Source organism: Mesoplodon densirostris, chromosome 14, assembly GCF_025265405.1.
Source record: "Mesoplodon densirostris isolate mMesDen1 chromosome 14, mMesDen1 primary haplotype, whole genome shotgun sequence".
Taxonomy (NCBI): domain Eukaryota; kingdom Metazoa; phylum Chordata; class Mammalia; order Artiodactyla; family Ziphiidae; genus Mesoplodon; species Mesoplodon densirostris.
The window spans coordinates 40244534-40259743 of NC_082674.1; the positions used below are offsets into that span (position 1 = coordinate 40244534).

General features: G+C 37.5%; 1 protein-coding gene across 2 annotated transcripts in view; it reads left to right on the forward strand.

Annotated features, from left to right (window-relative positions):
- Positions 1-8856: 8856 nt before the first annotated feature.
- GTF2A1L (general transcription factor IIA subunit 1 like) overlaps positions 8857-15210 on the forward strand; it is a 63927-nt gene continuing 57573 nt past the window's right edge. Inside the window, exons 1-3 of one of the 2 annotated variants that reach the window (XM_060117385.1) lie at positions 8857-8877; positions 11363-11464; positions 11660-11783. In XM_060117385.1, coding sequence (XP_059973368.1) covers positions 8857-8877; positions 11363-11464; positions 11660-11783 — 247 coding nt within the window. The remainder of the gene's footprint in view (positions 8878-11362; positions 11465-11659; positions 11784-15210) is intronic. The other variant, XM_060117386.1, reaches the window with a different exon arrangement.

A 15210-nucleotide genomic window follows, 5' to 3' on the forward strand; every position in this document is an offset into this window, starting at 1 on the left:
TTCCTTGCCTCCTTCCTTTGTCCCTTAGTCATTCCACAGATCGAAGTTTAGGCGTCCTACTCCAGGAAGCCTTCCCTGACTACCCTCATTCAGGTTAGTTGCTCCTCATAAATAATTTTTAGTACTAATCCCATTATATTGTAGATGCTTGTGTATTTCTCTTCTCCCTCCTCCCCAACTAGGATTTCAATTGGGGTGGCTCTGTCCACAGTGATTTCCCATTTTGGGGGAAGAGGCCCAAATACAGGGGTGGTGGTAGGTGACGGTGGCATCAATGTCAATTAATCATAAGCTTAGCCAGAGCTTATGATCGATATGTTGGATAAAAAATTTTGAATGAATGAACGATAGGATGAATTTAGATCTATACACCACTTCTCCTAAACATAGTTGCAATTTAGTCCCTAATTTTCCCCAACAAACAGGCTAGAAATTCCATTTTACAGTAGTTTAACAGTATATTCAAATCAATAACATTTTTTTAACATCTTTATTGGAGTATAATTGCTTTACAGTGGTGTTAGTTTCTGCTTTATAACAAAGTGAATCAGCTATGCGTATACATATATCCCCATATCTCCTCCCTCTTGCATCTCCCTCCCTGCCTATCCCACCCCTCTAGGTGGTCACAAAGCACCGAGCTGATCTCCCTGTGCTATGCGGCTGCTTCCCACTAGCTATCTATTTTACATTTGGTAGTGTATATATGTCCATGCCACTCTCTCTCTTCATCTCAGCTTTACCCTTCCAAATCAGTAACATTTAATGAATGCTTTCCATACTGGAGGTACTATGCTAGGAACTCAGGGGGCATATAATGATGAATAATAGCCTCAGTCCTCAAGAAATTTAAAATCTATCACACTTATAATTACAAATACACTTTTTCTTAATAAACACACATATATCTTCAAGGGGTTGAAAAGATTAAAATGTCTATTTTAAAATTTGGTTTAAATTTGTTTTGTGAAAGCTGCTGAAAGTGAAGAAGAACCTTTAGGCTTTTAGCTCCTATGGTGTGCTAGGGATCGAGTTTTTTCACTTAATACTCAAAATCCAATAAAGTGTTATTTCTGGTTGTGGAATGAGAGTATCTGTCTTTTGTTAAAAGTATTTTGGAACCATTCTGTAACTGCAGAAGGTTTTTTCCTGCACTTGAAACGAGACCAGACACTTAATTTCCTTGACCTGTCCAGATAAGGATAAAATGTAACCTTAAATTAAAAAGGGGGAGTTATTGTTTTATGGGTACAGAGTTTCACTTTGGCAAGATGAAAACATTTATGGAGATGGATGGTGGTGATGGCTGCACAGCAATGTGAATGTACTTAATGCCACTGAACTGTACATCTAAAAATGTTAAGATGGCAAATTTTATGTTATGTGTATTTTACCACAATTAAAAAGAAATTAGTTCCAACCTAAAGAAGAGAGCCTCGCCTGATACCTTTCAACAACTTTGTTGAGGATTAATTTATATATCATAAAATTCACCTGTTTTAAGTGTACAATTTAATGTTTTTTGGTATAGTCACAGAATCGTACGCCCATCACCACAATCAATTTTAGAACATTTCCGTCTCCCCCAAAAGCTCCTGCAAGCCTATTTTCAGTCACTCCTTGTTCTCATCCCAGCCCCAGGAAACCAGTAATCTAATTTCTGTCTATGTATATTTGCCTTTTCTGGATATTTCATAAAAATAGAATTTTATAATATAGGCATTTTATCTCTGGCTTCTTTCACTTAGTATGTTTTTGAGGTTCATCCATGTTGCTCATCCAGGTTCACGCATGTATCAATACTTCATTCCTTTTTATTGTCAAATAGTATTCCATTGTATGACTATATCACATTAAAAAAAATAAATTTATTTATTTATTTTTGACTGCATTGGGTCTTCGTTGCTGCATGCGGGCTTTCTCTAGTTGTGGCGAGTGGGGGCTACTCTTCCTTGTGGTGCGTGGGCTTCTCACTGTGGTGGCTTCTCTTGTTGCGGAACACGGGCTCTAGGCGCGTGGGCTTCAGTAGCTGTGGCACATGGGCTTAGTTGCTCTGCGGCATGTGGGATCTTCCCAGGCCAGGGCTTGAACCCATGTCCCCTGCATTGGCAGGCAGATTCTTAACCACTGTGCCACCAGGGAAGTCCCTATACCTCACTTTATTTACCCATTCATCCCTTGGTGGACATTTAGGTTTTCCCCACTTTCTCACTATCATCAATAGCTCTGCTATAAACATTCATGTTCAGGTATTTGTGTCAATATATATTTTCATTTCTCTTGGGTTAAGAGTGGAATAGCTGGGTCATATGGTAAATTTATACTTAACTTTTCAAGAAACTGCCAAACTGTTTTCCAAAGTAGCTGCACCATTTTACTCTTTCTTCACATTCTTGCCAACACTGGTTTGTGCCTTTTTGATTTCTGTTTGTTCTCTCTGTTCTTTATTTCTCTTTTCTTTTTATTTTCTTCTGCCTTCCTGTTGGTTACTTATACATTTTTTTGGAATGCCATTTTGATTTATCTATAGTATTTTTGAGTATATTTCCTTGCGTAGCATTTTTTTTAGTGGTTCCTCTAGGTATTACATTATACATGCATAACTTATCATAGTCAACATTTTTACCAGTTCCAGTGAATTGAAGAAACTGTGTTTTCCTTTATCCTCTCCCACTGATAATAGAATTTGAGAACCACATGAGGCAATATTACAATTTTTGCTTCAACTGTCATACACACTAGCAAACTCAAAAGAAGAAAATCTACTATATTTACATATATTTTTACTTTTCATTCTTCTTTCTTCCTGATATTCCTCCTTTTTATCATTTCCTTTCTATTTCAAAACTTCCTTTAGCCATCCTTTTGGGGTAGTTTTGCTGGTGATAAGTTATCTTAGCTTTCTTTCATCTGAGAATGTTTTGATTTTCCCTTTATTTCCTGAATAATATTGCCACTGCATATGGTATTCTGAGTTGATGGTTCTTTTCTTTTAGCACTTTTCTTTCAGGCCTCTTCCTTCTGGCCTCCATGGTTTCTGACAAGAAATCCACTTACATTTGAATTGACTGTTTTCTCTCTGTTGTTCAAATTGGGTTATTTCTATGGTTCTATCTTCAAGTTCACTGATTCTTTCCTTTCTCATTTTCATTCTACTGTTGAGCCCTGCACTAGTGTCCTAGGGCTGCCATAACAAACTACCATAAACTGGGTAGTTTAAAATAACAGAAATTTATTGTCCTAAGTTTGAAGTGTGGCTAGAAGTTAGAAATCAAGTTGTTGATAGAGCCATACTACCTCTGAAACTTGTAGGGGAGAATTTCTTCCTTGTCTCTTCTAGCTTCTGGTGTTTTCCAATAATCCTTGGTGTTCTTTGGCTTGTAGATGCATCACTCCAGTCTCTGCCTCTGTTCTCACATGGCTGTCTTTCTGTCTATCTTTGTCCTTTGCTTATAAGTACATCAGTCACATTGGATTAGGGGCCCATCCTACTGTGGTATGATCTCATCTTAACTAATTATATCTGCAATGACTCTATTTCCAAATAAGGTCACATTCTGAAGTGCTGGGAGTTAGGACTTCAAAACACCTTTTTTAGGGGGGACATAATTCAATCCATAACAAGCCTATCCATTGAACTTTTTATTTTGGTTATTGTATTTTCAGTTATAAAATATCCATTTGGTTCTTCTTTATATCTTCTGTTTCTTTGCTGAGACTTTTTATTTTTTCATTTGTTTAAAGCGCCCATTAAATTGCTTGCTTAATTGCTCATTAAAGCAGTTTTATGAAGGCTAGATTCTTGTCAGATAATTCCAGATAGTTCCAACCTCTTAGTCATCTCTGTGTTGGTGTCAATTGTCTTTTCTCATTCAAGTAGAGATTTTCCTGGTTCTTGGTATAACAAATGATTTTCAATTGCATCCTGGACATTTTGGTTATTATGAGGCTCTGGATCTTGTTTAAATCTTCTATTTTAGTAGGTCTCCTCTGACACAGGGCCAGTAGGGGAAAGTGAAAGTACCCACTTGCTATTGCCAAGGTTTCCAGGCCTTATTTCTGGCTCAGCCTCTGTTGACAGCCCAGGGGAGGAGGGTCTCCTTGTGACAGTTGGGTAGGGTAGGGGTTCAGGCCCCCCACCTGGCTTCCACTGACATCGCGCTGGTTGACGCAGGGAAGGGGACCTTGTAACTCCTTCTCACATGGCCCCCACGGACACTGCAGGGGGAGGTCTCAATATCACCCAGCAGGGATGAAGGTCTTGGTCTTCTCTGACACAACCCTAGTGGCTGGTGGGGATGCCTCATCATAGCTGGGTTGGGGGGACGAGTCCAGGCATCCCAGGTGGCCTCCAGTGACATTGTGCGGATGGCTGCACCTCGTTACAGCTGGGCAAGAGTGGAAGTTTAAACTCCCTATTCTGCCTTTGCTGATGGCTCTGGGGTGGGGCTGCTTTTTTTCTGTGGCGTTTGAAGTAGAGCAGATATTGTCTAAAAGTTTTCTGTTTTGCTGCCCCTTTTCTGGTCCTTAGCTTGAGAAAAAAGGCTTTTGTTCTTTTTGGCCTGTGACCTTTGATGTTTCCGGGTTGCAAGCTTCACCAGTACCCAGGCTGGTACAGGTGAGGCAAAAAGAAAACAAGGGGATTTACTGCTGTGTCATTCTTTGGGTTGTGAGGTCCCTAACTGTCTATGCTCTTCTCTCCACCTTTCAGAGTCTTCTTATCTTTGTTTTATGTATAATATCCAGAGTTTTTTTTAGCTGTGCTTAGCAGAAGGAATAGGAAGGAGTGTGTCTACTCCATGTTGTCCCTGCCTCTCCTGATATTTGAAGCACCTAGAATAATATAGAATATTCAAGATGCTACCTTTACACCTTACAAAATGAGACCAATTAGGAAAGAAGATAAGTACAGTTACTGTGGGAACAAAACTGGTTGGTTCTTTCCAGGTCATAGCCTTAAGTTCAATTTATTGGTCTTTACCTCCATCTTCTCTAAGTTGAAATTTAGGTTGGAAAATTCACTGGAGACAACAGACATTATTCTTGCTAATATTTCATGTTCACATTTGATTATACACATTGTGATTAAAGAAATGAAAATAGAATAATTTGTTAGCTTGGAAATTACTGAATTCTTATCAAGACCCTGTTGAGAATGTTGAAAAGTAGCCATAGGGAAAACTGTGTTTGAAGTCGTCTTTCACACTTTCCTTGAGTTAATTATAGTCACTCATTTTCATATGCACACAATGCATACATCTCTTTAATATTAAAACATTTAAAAATAGGTAGTAATGTGAACATTAACAGTGTTCCACTGTGTGATAAGGTTACCAGTTGGCCATCGCACTGTGTCACATGGTCATTTTAACTGAAATCCTGTTGGGGTAGGGGGGAGGGATTCATCGTGGTGGAATTGTATCTGATGTTCAAATAATATAAGTTGATTTTAGAGTTGTATTAGAAAATGGAAAATGTTATAAAAGTGCAGAGTATAAACAAGCCAGAACTACTAACATTGCAGCCATTTCAAAGTTACAAGGTGAGGCAGAGATTATGTGGATTTTCATTTCCTGAATGATGTGAAGGATGAAACAGAGGCAGAGAAACACAATACTGCTGGGTTTAGTGCATTAGGTGAAAAATGTTCAGAAACGAATTGTGAATATTTGCTGCCTTAAGGCATATGCTCATAGCCTAACTTGTATTTTTCATTACTGATAAATATATTATTTAGAGTCTAGAGTTACTGAAATGCCCTGCATTTGACTGTAAAATTTAATATGTAAATGGGCTGTCTCTAAATAACATTTTAAAAAACATTCTTATTCGGAGAAAGGACTTCAAAGATACGGCCTTTTCTCACAATAAACAAAGAGAAGTTTTTTCTTTACTTTTATAATATCACTGAAACCTCTAGGCAAAAGTAATATGAACTTACAGAATACAGAGAAATTAATCTGATTATTAAGATTTGCTTAAATGTTACAAAACTAGTGTTGATTACAAATGATATGTTAAATAGATATTATAGCCTCTAAACAAAAGAGGAGAAAATGAAAATCTGATGCTCTGAACTGTGGTGGGCAATTGGGGAAGAGCTTTATATTTTGCCACAGGTGTAATTTCAAAAACTGTATACTCAAAGACAGACCAAAGCTCAGCATTCCTTTTTTATTCTCTAATTACTAACATAAAAAAAAAAGTTACTGTAAAATTGCCTCACTGAGGCTTTGGAATCTTGAAATTTCAATTTAGCATCAAAAGTCTTTTGTGTATGCAACACACTTCCCCTCTGAGTTTGAAAAATTGACAAAAGAAATGTGACCATTACATGACTACAACAGTCTGCTTGTTTGATGATAACCTGGGGTCAACACTATCAAATATCGGCCTATAAAGATTCCTTTACATACTTTTCAAATGCTCTTGTGACTGATGAAGGCACTCAAGAAAGTTTAAATGCTGAGATTACAATGAGGAAAAACCAAGCCTTCACTAGGCACAGTCCAATCAGAGAATGGGTCCTGTATTAGTTATCCCATTTTGTGTAACAAGTTATCCCCAAACTTAACTGTTTAAAATGACAAATATTTATTATCTCACACAGTTTCCGGTTCAAAGTCTCTCAAAGGGATGCAGACAAGTCAGGGCTGCAATCATCTGACAGCCCAAATGGGGAGGCATCAATTTCCAACAGGGATCCCTGTTGGCTATGGGCTGGAGTCTTCGTTCCTTGCCACATGGGCCTCTCCATAGGCGGAGCGCTTGACTGTCCTCACAACATGACAGCTGTCTTCTCCCAAGTGAGTGATCTGAAGGAATCCCAAGGAAGGAAGCCACAGTCATTTATAACCTAATCTTAGAAGTGATACATCATTACTTCTCCTTTTCTGTTGGTCACCCAGACAAACCATGCTAAAATGTGGGAGGGGAGAACACAAGTTCACGAATACCAGGAGGTAAGGATCTTTGGGGGCCATCTTGGAAGCTGGCTATCTCAGGTCCAGAGCAGATTTGTAACTTGGATTCACCTGGAATGTAGGTTAAAGTATACCTCCTCTAAAAGCCATTGTCTATTACTGGGAAGAAACTACATCTTAGTCTACTAGTGACCATGCAGACAGACCACCAAGGACAAATGGAAAGTTACTGACATTTCTCTGCCAGTTACATAACCTCTTGGCAACCTGAGTCTACTAAGTATACTAAGAAACAACAGTTCAACTTAGTCACACTTTTTATGGGTACCAAGGTCCAAATTTAATTTCAAAAGTATGTATGATCTATAGTATAGCCCTGAGAAGGGTAAAATATATAATGAAGTAATATGAAACAGTATGCTATCACAAAAAGTTAGGTGATTACTAATCCTATGCATTTAGGAATAAAGTTTTAAAACTTGGCTATGAAAAAGATGAAAAATGAGATTTTTTGGCAATAAGCTGAATAATTGAATAATTTAATTGAATTTTTATGATATCAGTAGGAATCAATGACTGCTTTTTGTTTTGGGTGTAAGTTAAGTCACTTTGAATACTTCTGGTAGTAAATTGCCAGGTAAAGATACAATCATTAAAAATTACTATGTAACATTCTTGGCTTTTTGTAAAAGAAATTTCAGATAGTTTTCAATTTAGGAAAGTCTTCTAAAGGGCTTCATATAAATTAGCTTCTTGAAACTCACAAACTATAAGGTACCTGACCCAGGCAAAGCAAATACAGATTGGTTGGACATAAATAGCTCTACTGAACTTACATGCACAAATAAATAAATAAACAGCCAATTTTAAACCTGATAGGATTTTTAATCATTCAGTAACTTAGCTATCTGGTTAGGTCAGGATCTATCTGCAGGCTAGAAAGGCTGTTTTAAAAGGCAGAGTAGTGGCAATAAATGACTTGTTCCCTTATTTAACCCTCCAGGTTATCTGTGCTTACATCTACCCTCAGCCCTAGGCAAGGTATGCCCCTAGATGCTCTACCTTTCAGGGTCAAGGGTGTGATTTCTGCCTGAGGAGGAAAAGGAGCCTGGGTGGTGTTGGGGTGCTGACTTTATTTTAGCAGTGGTTCTCCAACTTGGCTGCATAATATAATCAGATTCTCTGGGGTGAGACTCAGGTGCCAAACCTTTATTAAGCTCCCCAGGTGATTTCAGTGTGCAGCCAAAGCTGAAAATCTTTGCTTTGGGACAAAGAGTCTCATTTAAGTGCCCATCAGAATCACCTGGAGAGCATGTTAAAGTTACAGAAGGCTAGGTCCCAGCCTCAGAGTTTCTGATTCAGTAGGTCTGGGGAGGGACCCAATAATTTGCATTTTAACAGGTTTTCAGATGAAGCTGATGTTGCTGTCTTACACTTTGAGAACCAATCTTAGAAGAGTTTGACTCTTATTATATACTGGAGTTCAGCTGTGACTGGGGCGTAAGGGGAGGAATGAAAATTGGCAAAAGGAGAGGACAGATACCACTAGCTCCCCTCTTCTCAAAGGTAAAGTGAACTGGGATCTACCGCTGCATTGCTCATCCCCTATTTTCTTAGCCTTTATTTTATAGATTGAGAAAATAAAGGCTCTTCAAGGGTCATGTGGACGGCCCAAAGTTGGTTACACCGGACTTCACCACCCCGTTTTATCTGGTCTCTTTGCACGTGCAGGTCAACCTCTTAACTGCCTCTGCAGCGCGACTCCACTTAACCCTCGTCATAAACCTTTCTCTCCTCCCCTGCCCCACCCCCAGCGTCCTGACGTAGTTGCCCGGACAACGTGCACCTGCGTTCAAAGCACGCAAGGAGCGGTCCTCGGAGGCGCACTGCGTGCTGCGCAGGCGCGAAGAGTGAGGTCCCCGGAGCCTCGGGCATGGAGCGCGTCAACCCGGTGGTAGGTACCCCCAGCCTGGCCTCTCGGCCTGCGCTCCGTGCAGAGGGAGCGCGGTCCTGGGCTCATGGCAGCGGAGCTCCGCACACCCTTTTTTTTCCATCCTGGCTCTTTACAGACTTTCAGGAGCCCTCTCCCGTAGGGGCTCCTCTGTTCTCCGTGTTGGAGGAAGCGGAAGTTGGACCTGGCCCCCTGCCAGAAGAACAAGTGCCCCTCTTCTCCTTACTCCTCATCGAACTGAGGTCATCTAGAGTGAGGATTTGAGAAGGTGGTTAGAGATGGAACGCACCTTAAGCCTCCCAGTTTAGTGTGTTTAGAATTACTGAGTTCAGTTGTACTCTAATTGTAGTTCTTAATTTTGGTATGACCACTGTTGAGTCTAAGCTATATTATTTACCCGAAATAACAGGTAATGTGATACTTTAGGTTACCCCACCACATATATTTAAAGTTCTTCCCCACCCCTCCATTTCCCCATCCTTAAGCATCTTAATGTTTAAGTGTACAGTTGGAATTGATAAACCCAGACATTGCTTTGTTACCGTTAAGGAGTACGTAAACTGAGAGCTGACAGGCTAAATGGTCTTGTGAGACCCTCTATCAATCTTAAAAATTGATTTAAAAAAAAAAGTCAAGAAATCACGTTTATTTTCAGTTCATTTCAAAAGACTTTACATTTGGTGAAAGGCAATGTGCTTGTCCAGATCTGTGTTTTTTTATGGGTTCCATCTATACATATGAGGGATAAAATGGTTCATTTCTGAAGACAAGTTATTATTTTAATATGTATCCTTTTTCTGATAATGTGTTTTAATATGTGTGAAATAATTATGCTTGAATAGAAGCTTACCGTGTATACCATTTTATTTGATGGTGAAACTCCAAGGAGTGTGTGCGTGTTTTCTTTTTAAAAGGGAAGAGGTTAAGATGGATTTCCTGGGCTATGCATAGTGGACTGTACATATACCAATGAAGATAACAGGGAAAGAATATAAAGTCTAACTGTAGTCCTAGAAGAGAAAGTATGTTCAATTCCTACTTTGCTTTTGAAAAATTGTGTTCTAATGGGTTATTTTTTGATGGCTGCTGTTACATTCTGAGGGTAGATCTTAAAAGATGTTTTTATCCCTAGGAGTTTTTACCTCTAGCTTTAAGTGTGATCGCACTAGCTGGGCCTAACACTGAAACATCAATTAAGCACGGCTTTATCAGGATAGGATGTTTTAGAAGAAGGAACTAATCTAGGGCACTTAATCTTATTGACTATGCTTGTGAATAATGTATTATTTAAATATTACTGATTGGCTTTTTCATAGGCTCACTCTGGGTCTTTAGAAGGAATAAGTTTAATACCTAACTACTCTTCACATGAATAGGAGTACTTAGAATATTTACTGAGTAGTATGAAAAAGCAGTCCTAGAACGACAGGATTTTCAATTTGGCCTGATTAAGCAATTTGAAATAAGAGCAATTCAACTAAATTCCTATTTTGTTATTATCAGTAGAACTTCCACTAGGTCAGTATTGTCAATACACTTAGCATTGCCATTCTTTTTCTGCATTTTTAAATTTTTAATTTCATTTATTTTTATTTGGTCTTTTTTGGCAGTGCCGCGTGGCTTGCGGGATCTTAGTCCCCACACCAGGGATTGAACCCAGGCAGTGAAAGCGCCAAGTCCTAACCACTGGACTGCCAGGGAATTTCCCAGCATTGCCATTTTGGACTAGGGTGGGAGTGGAGCACAGTTTACATAGATTTGAAGGACTGAGTTTATTTCCACAGGGCTATTTTTCTATTGATATTGACCAGTTTTTAATCTGGTAAAGATCTGCTTTTAGGATGTTACTTAGTCTCTGCAGTATGCAGATTGTGGAAGGGTAAGGTTTGTTTATGTCCTCCTTAGTTTCTCTTAGGAAATCCTTTTTGGTGCAGTTGTACTTTTACTTGACCATGGTTCAGAATATCTTTTTGGACTCTGTATGTTGGAAGCGGGATGGGACAGACTTTGGTGACTCTGTTGTAGATACTTGCCCCAAATTTATGGCTTGGAATTTATTTACATTTATGGAAGTGATATAGTAAACTGTAAAAAAGCTCTCTGGGTCCCTCTGAGAAAAAGGTAAATTGAAAACAAAAGGTTCATTTCCACCTGTCTTAAATTAATTTCCTTTCTAAAAAGGAGTGTGGAGGTTAAATACTGACCCAAAAGCCAAGGATCCTAAAAGTAACCATACATCTTGATGAGATTATTATCTCATATTTTCTTGTAGTATTGTGATTCAGCCTTGTAGATAAGCTGAGACTATGGGTCTGAAGTTAACCAATTTATGGAAAGCTAAGACTATTGGGAATAGGATGCACAGAGTGAAAACCCTTGTGGTGGCTTTTCTTCAAATATAAGATTAGAAAGTGTATACTGCATGTTTTTTAAGGCTGGATACACTCAAACTTGAGAATGTAAAACTTTAACAATTGCTTTTACGTAGGCTAAACTCTACAGATCTGTAATTGAAGATGTAATTGAAGGAGTGCGGGATCTGTTTGCTGAAGAAGGTATAGAGGAACAAGTCTTAAAAGACTTGAAGCAGGTTTGTAGACAGAAATTTCTCTCTTGTTTTTTGAGCTTAAAAAATGGATAAATTAAATCCAACCCCCTTAATTATAGTTTAATACTTACCCATTTATTGTGCCTTCAGCTGATCATTTAATTTAAAAGTAAAAAATATAGGAGTAAATACCCTAATTTTTTTTTTTTAGAGCAAACATTTTGTTTTTCTCTGCAGCTCTGGGAAACAAAGGTTTTGCAGTCTAAAGCAACAGAAGACTTCTTCAGAAATCGTGTCCAATCGCCTCTGTTTACCCTTCAGTTGCCACACAGCTTGCATCAAACATTGCAATCATCAACAGGTTGGATATAGTTAGTAAATTAGTACTATATGCAGAACAAATTCTCATTTGGTGGTGGTTTGGAATTAGGGTAATGTTCTTAGGGGAGAGGGCTTGGACTTCAAAATCACTGCTATTAAAAGAACACAAGATAAGTCATCACTGCCATGTAATTATTGACCAAAAAATTAGGTTATTTAAACTATTTTTAAAACTATTATAGTCCACAAAGGTGACAAAACCTTACTTCATGGGAACAAATTATATAGTTTGTGGGCTATTGGAAATACCCTTTGTTTATCTCAGAGGATTTGATTGGCTCTAGTAAAGGAGTAATCCAGCCACTTGGTGAAGAAGCAGAGGGAAAGATGGGTGCTTGCAAGCTTGTGCATTCTTTCTCTTCCTCTTGCTATGTGTATGTATTGTAAATCTGGAATTGAAATGGAAGCAAAATGGAGTATAAACAGGAGTATGGAGGTTATTCAGGCTACTTCACAGTTTTGGATGTAAAATGATGGCTAGGGACGGACCATATGCGTATTGTCTTTAATCTTGGACTTAAATCTAGACCTCTGCTTTTAAGGGAAATATTTGTCCATATTATGTCTATCCATTTAAACTGGAAAAGACTAACTGCTAAAAGATAAAACAATACTATTATATCTTTCTAGCCTTATTTCTTTTTTTCTCCTCTGATTCTTACAATCCTTATGCTATCCTGATGTGCGTATGTATATACATCTACATGTTGATGCACAGAGACACAGGCATATAGGGATGCACTGACAGACACAGAGGCACACACCAACAGACATATCCAGACTCAGGGAGACACACCCAGATACAGTCGTGCGCAGACACAGACAGACACACACAAGTAGGTTTTATTGGATTTAGCTGAAATTCAATAGATGAATGTCTGCAAGAGGTAAGGGTAGATTTTGGATTAGATTGTCAGTAAAAACTAGATTGTTCATGGCATACTTGGGAAAATTCACATGAAAATCTTGTGGGTCAAGGTGAGGGGAAAATATCGATAGTAAGGAGGCTAGTACCTCCTCTGTTACAAAATGAGAGAATTTAAGTGTGGCAGCAATTATGACGTATAAAAATGAAATTAACAATGAGTGTTGAGGTGACCAAACACAACTTTTATCTAATGCTGTGCTTAAAATGTGTAACATTGCTCTTTAAGAGTTAGCCATGGCTGTTTTAATTATTAAGTTGACACATTGAATTACGTCAATTGTTCGGTTTTTGGCTATGCTTTCATTTTTAACTTTACTGTTTTATTAGGGCATCCCTTTTATTTCTCTATTTAAATAACATTCTTTTAATTTTTTTCTTCATTAAAGAACTTTAGAGATTTTTTCTTTAGGAGTGGCTTGGAGGGTGGTGAATGTGGAGTAGTAAAATACTTGATTGTCTTTTATGAAAAGCATGGTTCTTAAGAAAAGACTAGCTGGAACACTTCTCAGGTTCTTTGTCATTCAAAATTGTAATACTTGATTTTGCCTCAAGATGGTAATATTACCAGTGATTTAAATCACAAAATAGTCTTGCAACTAATATATCTAGCTGACTTTCACTCAGCACTTCTTTCTTTCTAATTCTGTCTTAGAGGTTAGAATAATAGGAATAATTACATTTAAACAAGACAATTTTTCTTCTTTTCTACATCATTCATGATGAAGTGAAGAGGAAGCACATGTATCCTGTAAAACTGCATTATAGGCCTTTTTCCTATCCCTCTTCATTTCTAGGTACTCTGCAATAAGATTCTTGAAGTAAACAGCCTCATAAAATTGAAGTACTTTTTAATTATATCATCTCGTTGTATGCGTCTAAAAGCCTGATTAAGATAGCCTAAACATACTCTACAACCTTTTTATCTCTTGATAACAAGTTCACATTAAATCTACAATGGAATAAGTCCTTTGCCTTTGTCTTTTCCACTGTTAAAATTTGTTTGCCCTGTTGTATTTTCTTTGACTCTATTATCCATTTGTTTACTCATTTGCTATATCTTCAGTTGTCAACTTTTTTTTTTTTGGTCTCAAGACCCCTTTACACTTAAAAGTTGAGAACCTCAAAGTGCTTCCTTTTATGTGGGCTGTTAGTATCTATTTACCATATTAGAAATTAAAGCTGAGAAATTTTTTAAATGTTGATTTATTAATTTAAAAAATGATTGTATGTTAATATGTATTTGTTAAAAATAACTCTTTTCTAGAACAAAAAAATATTTAGTGAGAAGACTGGTATTGTTTTACTTTTCTGCAATTCTTGTTAATGTCTGGCTCAATACAAGATAGCTGGATTCTCATATCTATTTCTAAATTTAATCTGTTGTGATATGTAGTTTTGGCAGAAGAAAATCTTCCACAGATAGATAATTGGAAAAGGAAGAGTGTTTTAATAGCTTTTTCAGGTAATTTGGTACTATGCTAAAACTCAATACGTGGTAGTTTCTGAGAGATTAGCTGCAAAGTGGAATCTGAAGCCATATCTATGGACTTTTTGTGATGTTAAAGTTCACTGGTATATCTTGCATTTTGAATGACTATCTAACCCCTGTGTAATTTTGTAACATACATGGGTGACATGGAAGGTGTTGGTTCACTGAGTTATACATTTGACACATTGTTCATTGTACAGGATAAAAAATCATATTAATATCTCCACATACCTCACAGAAAAGTGTTTAAGTATTGGAAAGCGATGAAGCTTACTGTAGTGGATATAGTTTTTAAAATTCTAATTTTTGCTTGCAAGCTTGAATTTTAATCATTGCCAAACCAATACTGTCAGTTTGTTTTCCTTGAGGTGATAGGCACACTTAGTTCATTTTCAAAAAATTGCCAAATACCCAAGTCTGATGAACCATAGTTTCTGTCAGTTTTTCTTTCAGGTAAAATAGTGTTTCTTGAAAAAAGAAATTAGCTAGGTCAGCTCCCAACTTAAACAATAGCACCATTGGATTTCCTCATACTTCCTTGTACTTCTGTATGCTACAGAGATGCTTTATATGTTCTTCCTGTTTCCTCACACAGAACATTAAAAGCAAGTATACTTGAGGGTTGAAATTTAGTAAAAATAATTCTTTATGGTTACATTAAGGAATTTCTTAAGTGAAACAGTTTTGTTGTTGCTGGTTTTATTTGTTTATTTTTAAACTGTGAGTAAATAGCAATGGAGAATAAATACAGTGAGCACTAGTAAGGTTTGGTGCTTACAGGCTTAATTCATGTGAAGGTGCCTTCAGTTTTATTTATCACGGCTTTGTGCTATCAGTGCAAATGTCAGCACCACCCCCGCCTTAAAATATTTAGTGAGAAATTAAAAAGGCATATATTGTTTTGATATTATAAAAATAGTGTTGACCTTATGAACACCCTGAAAGTATCTTAGGGACCCCCAGGGGTTTGTACACTAAACTTTGAGAACT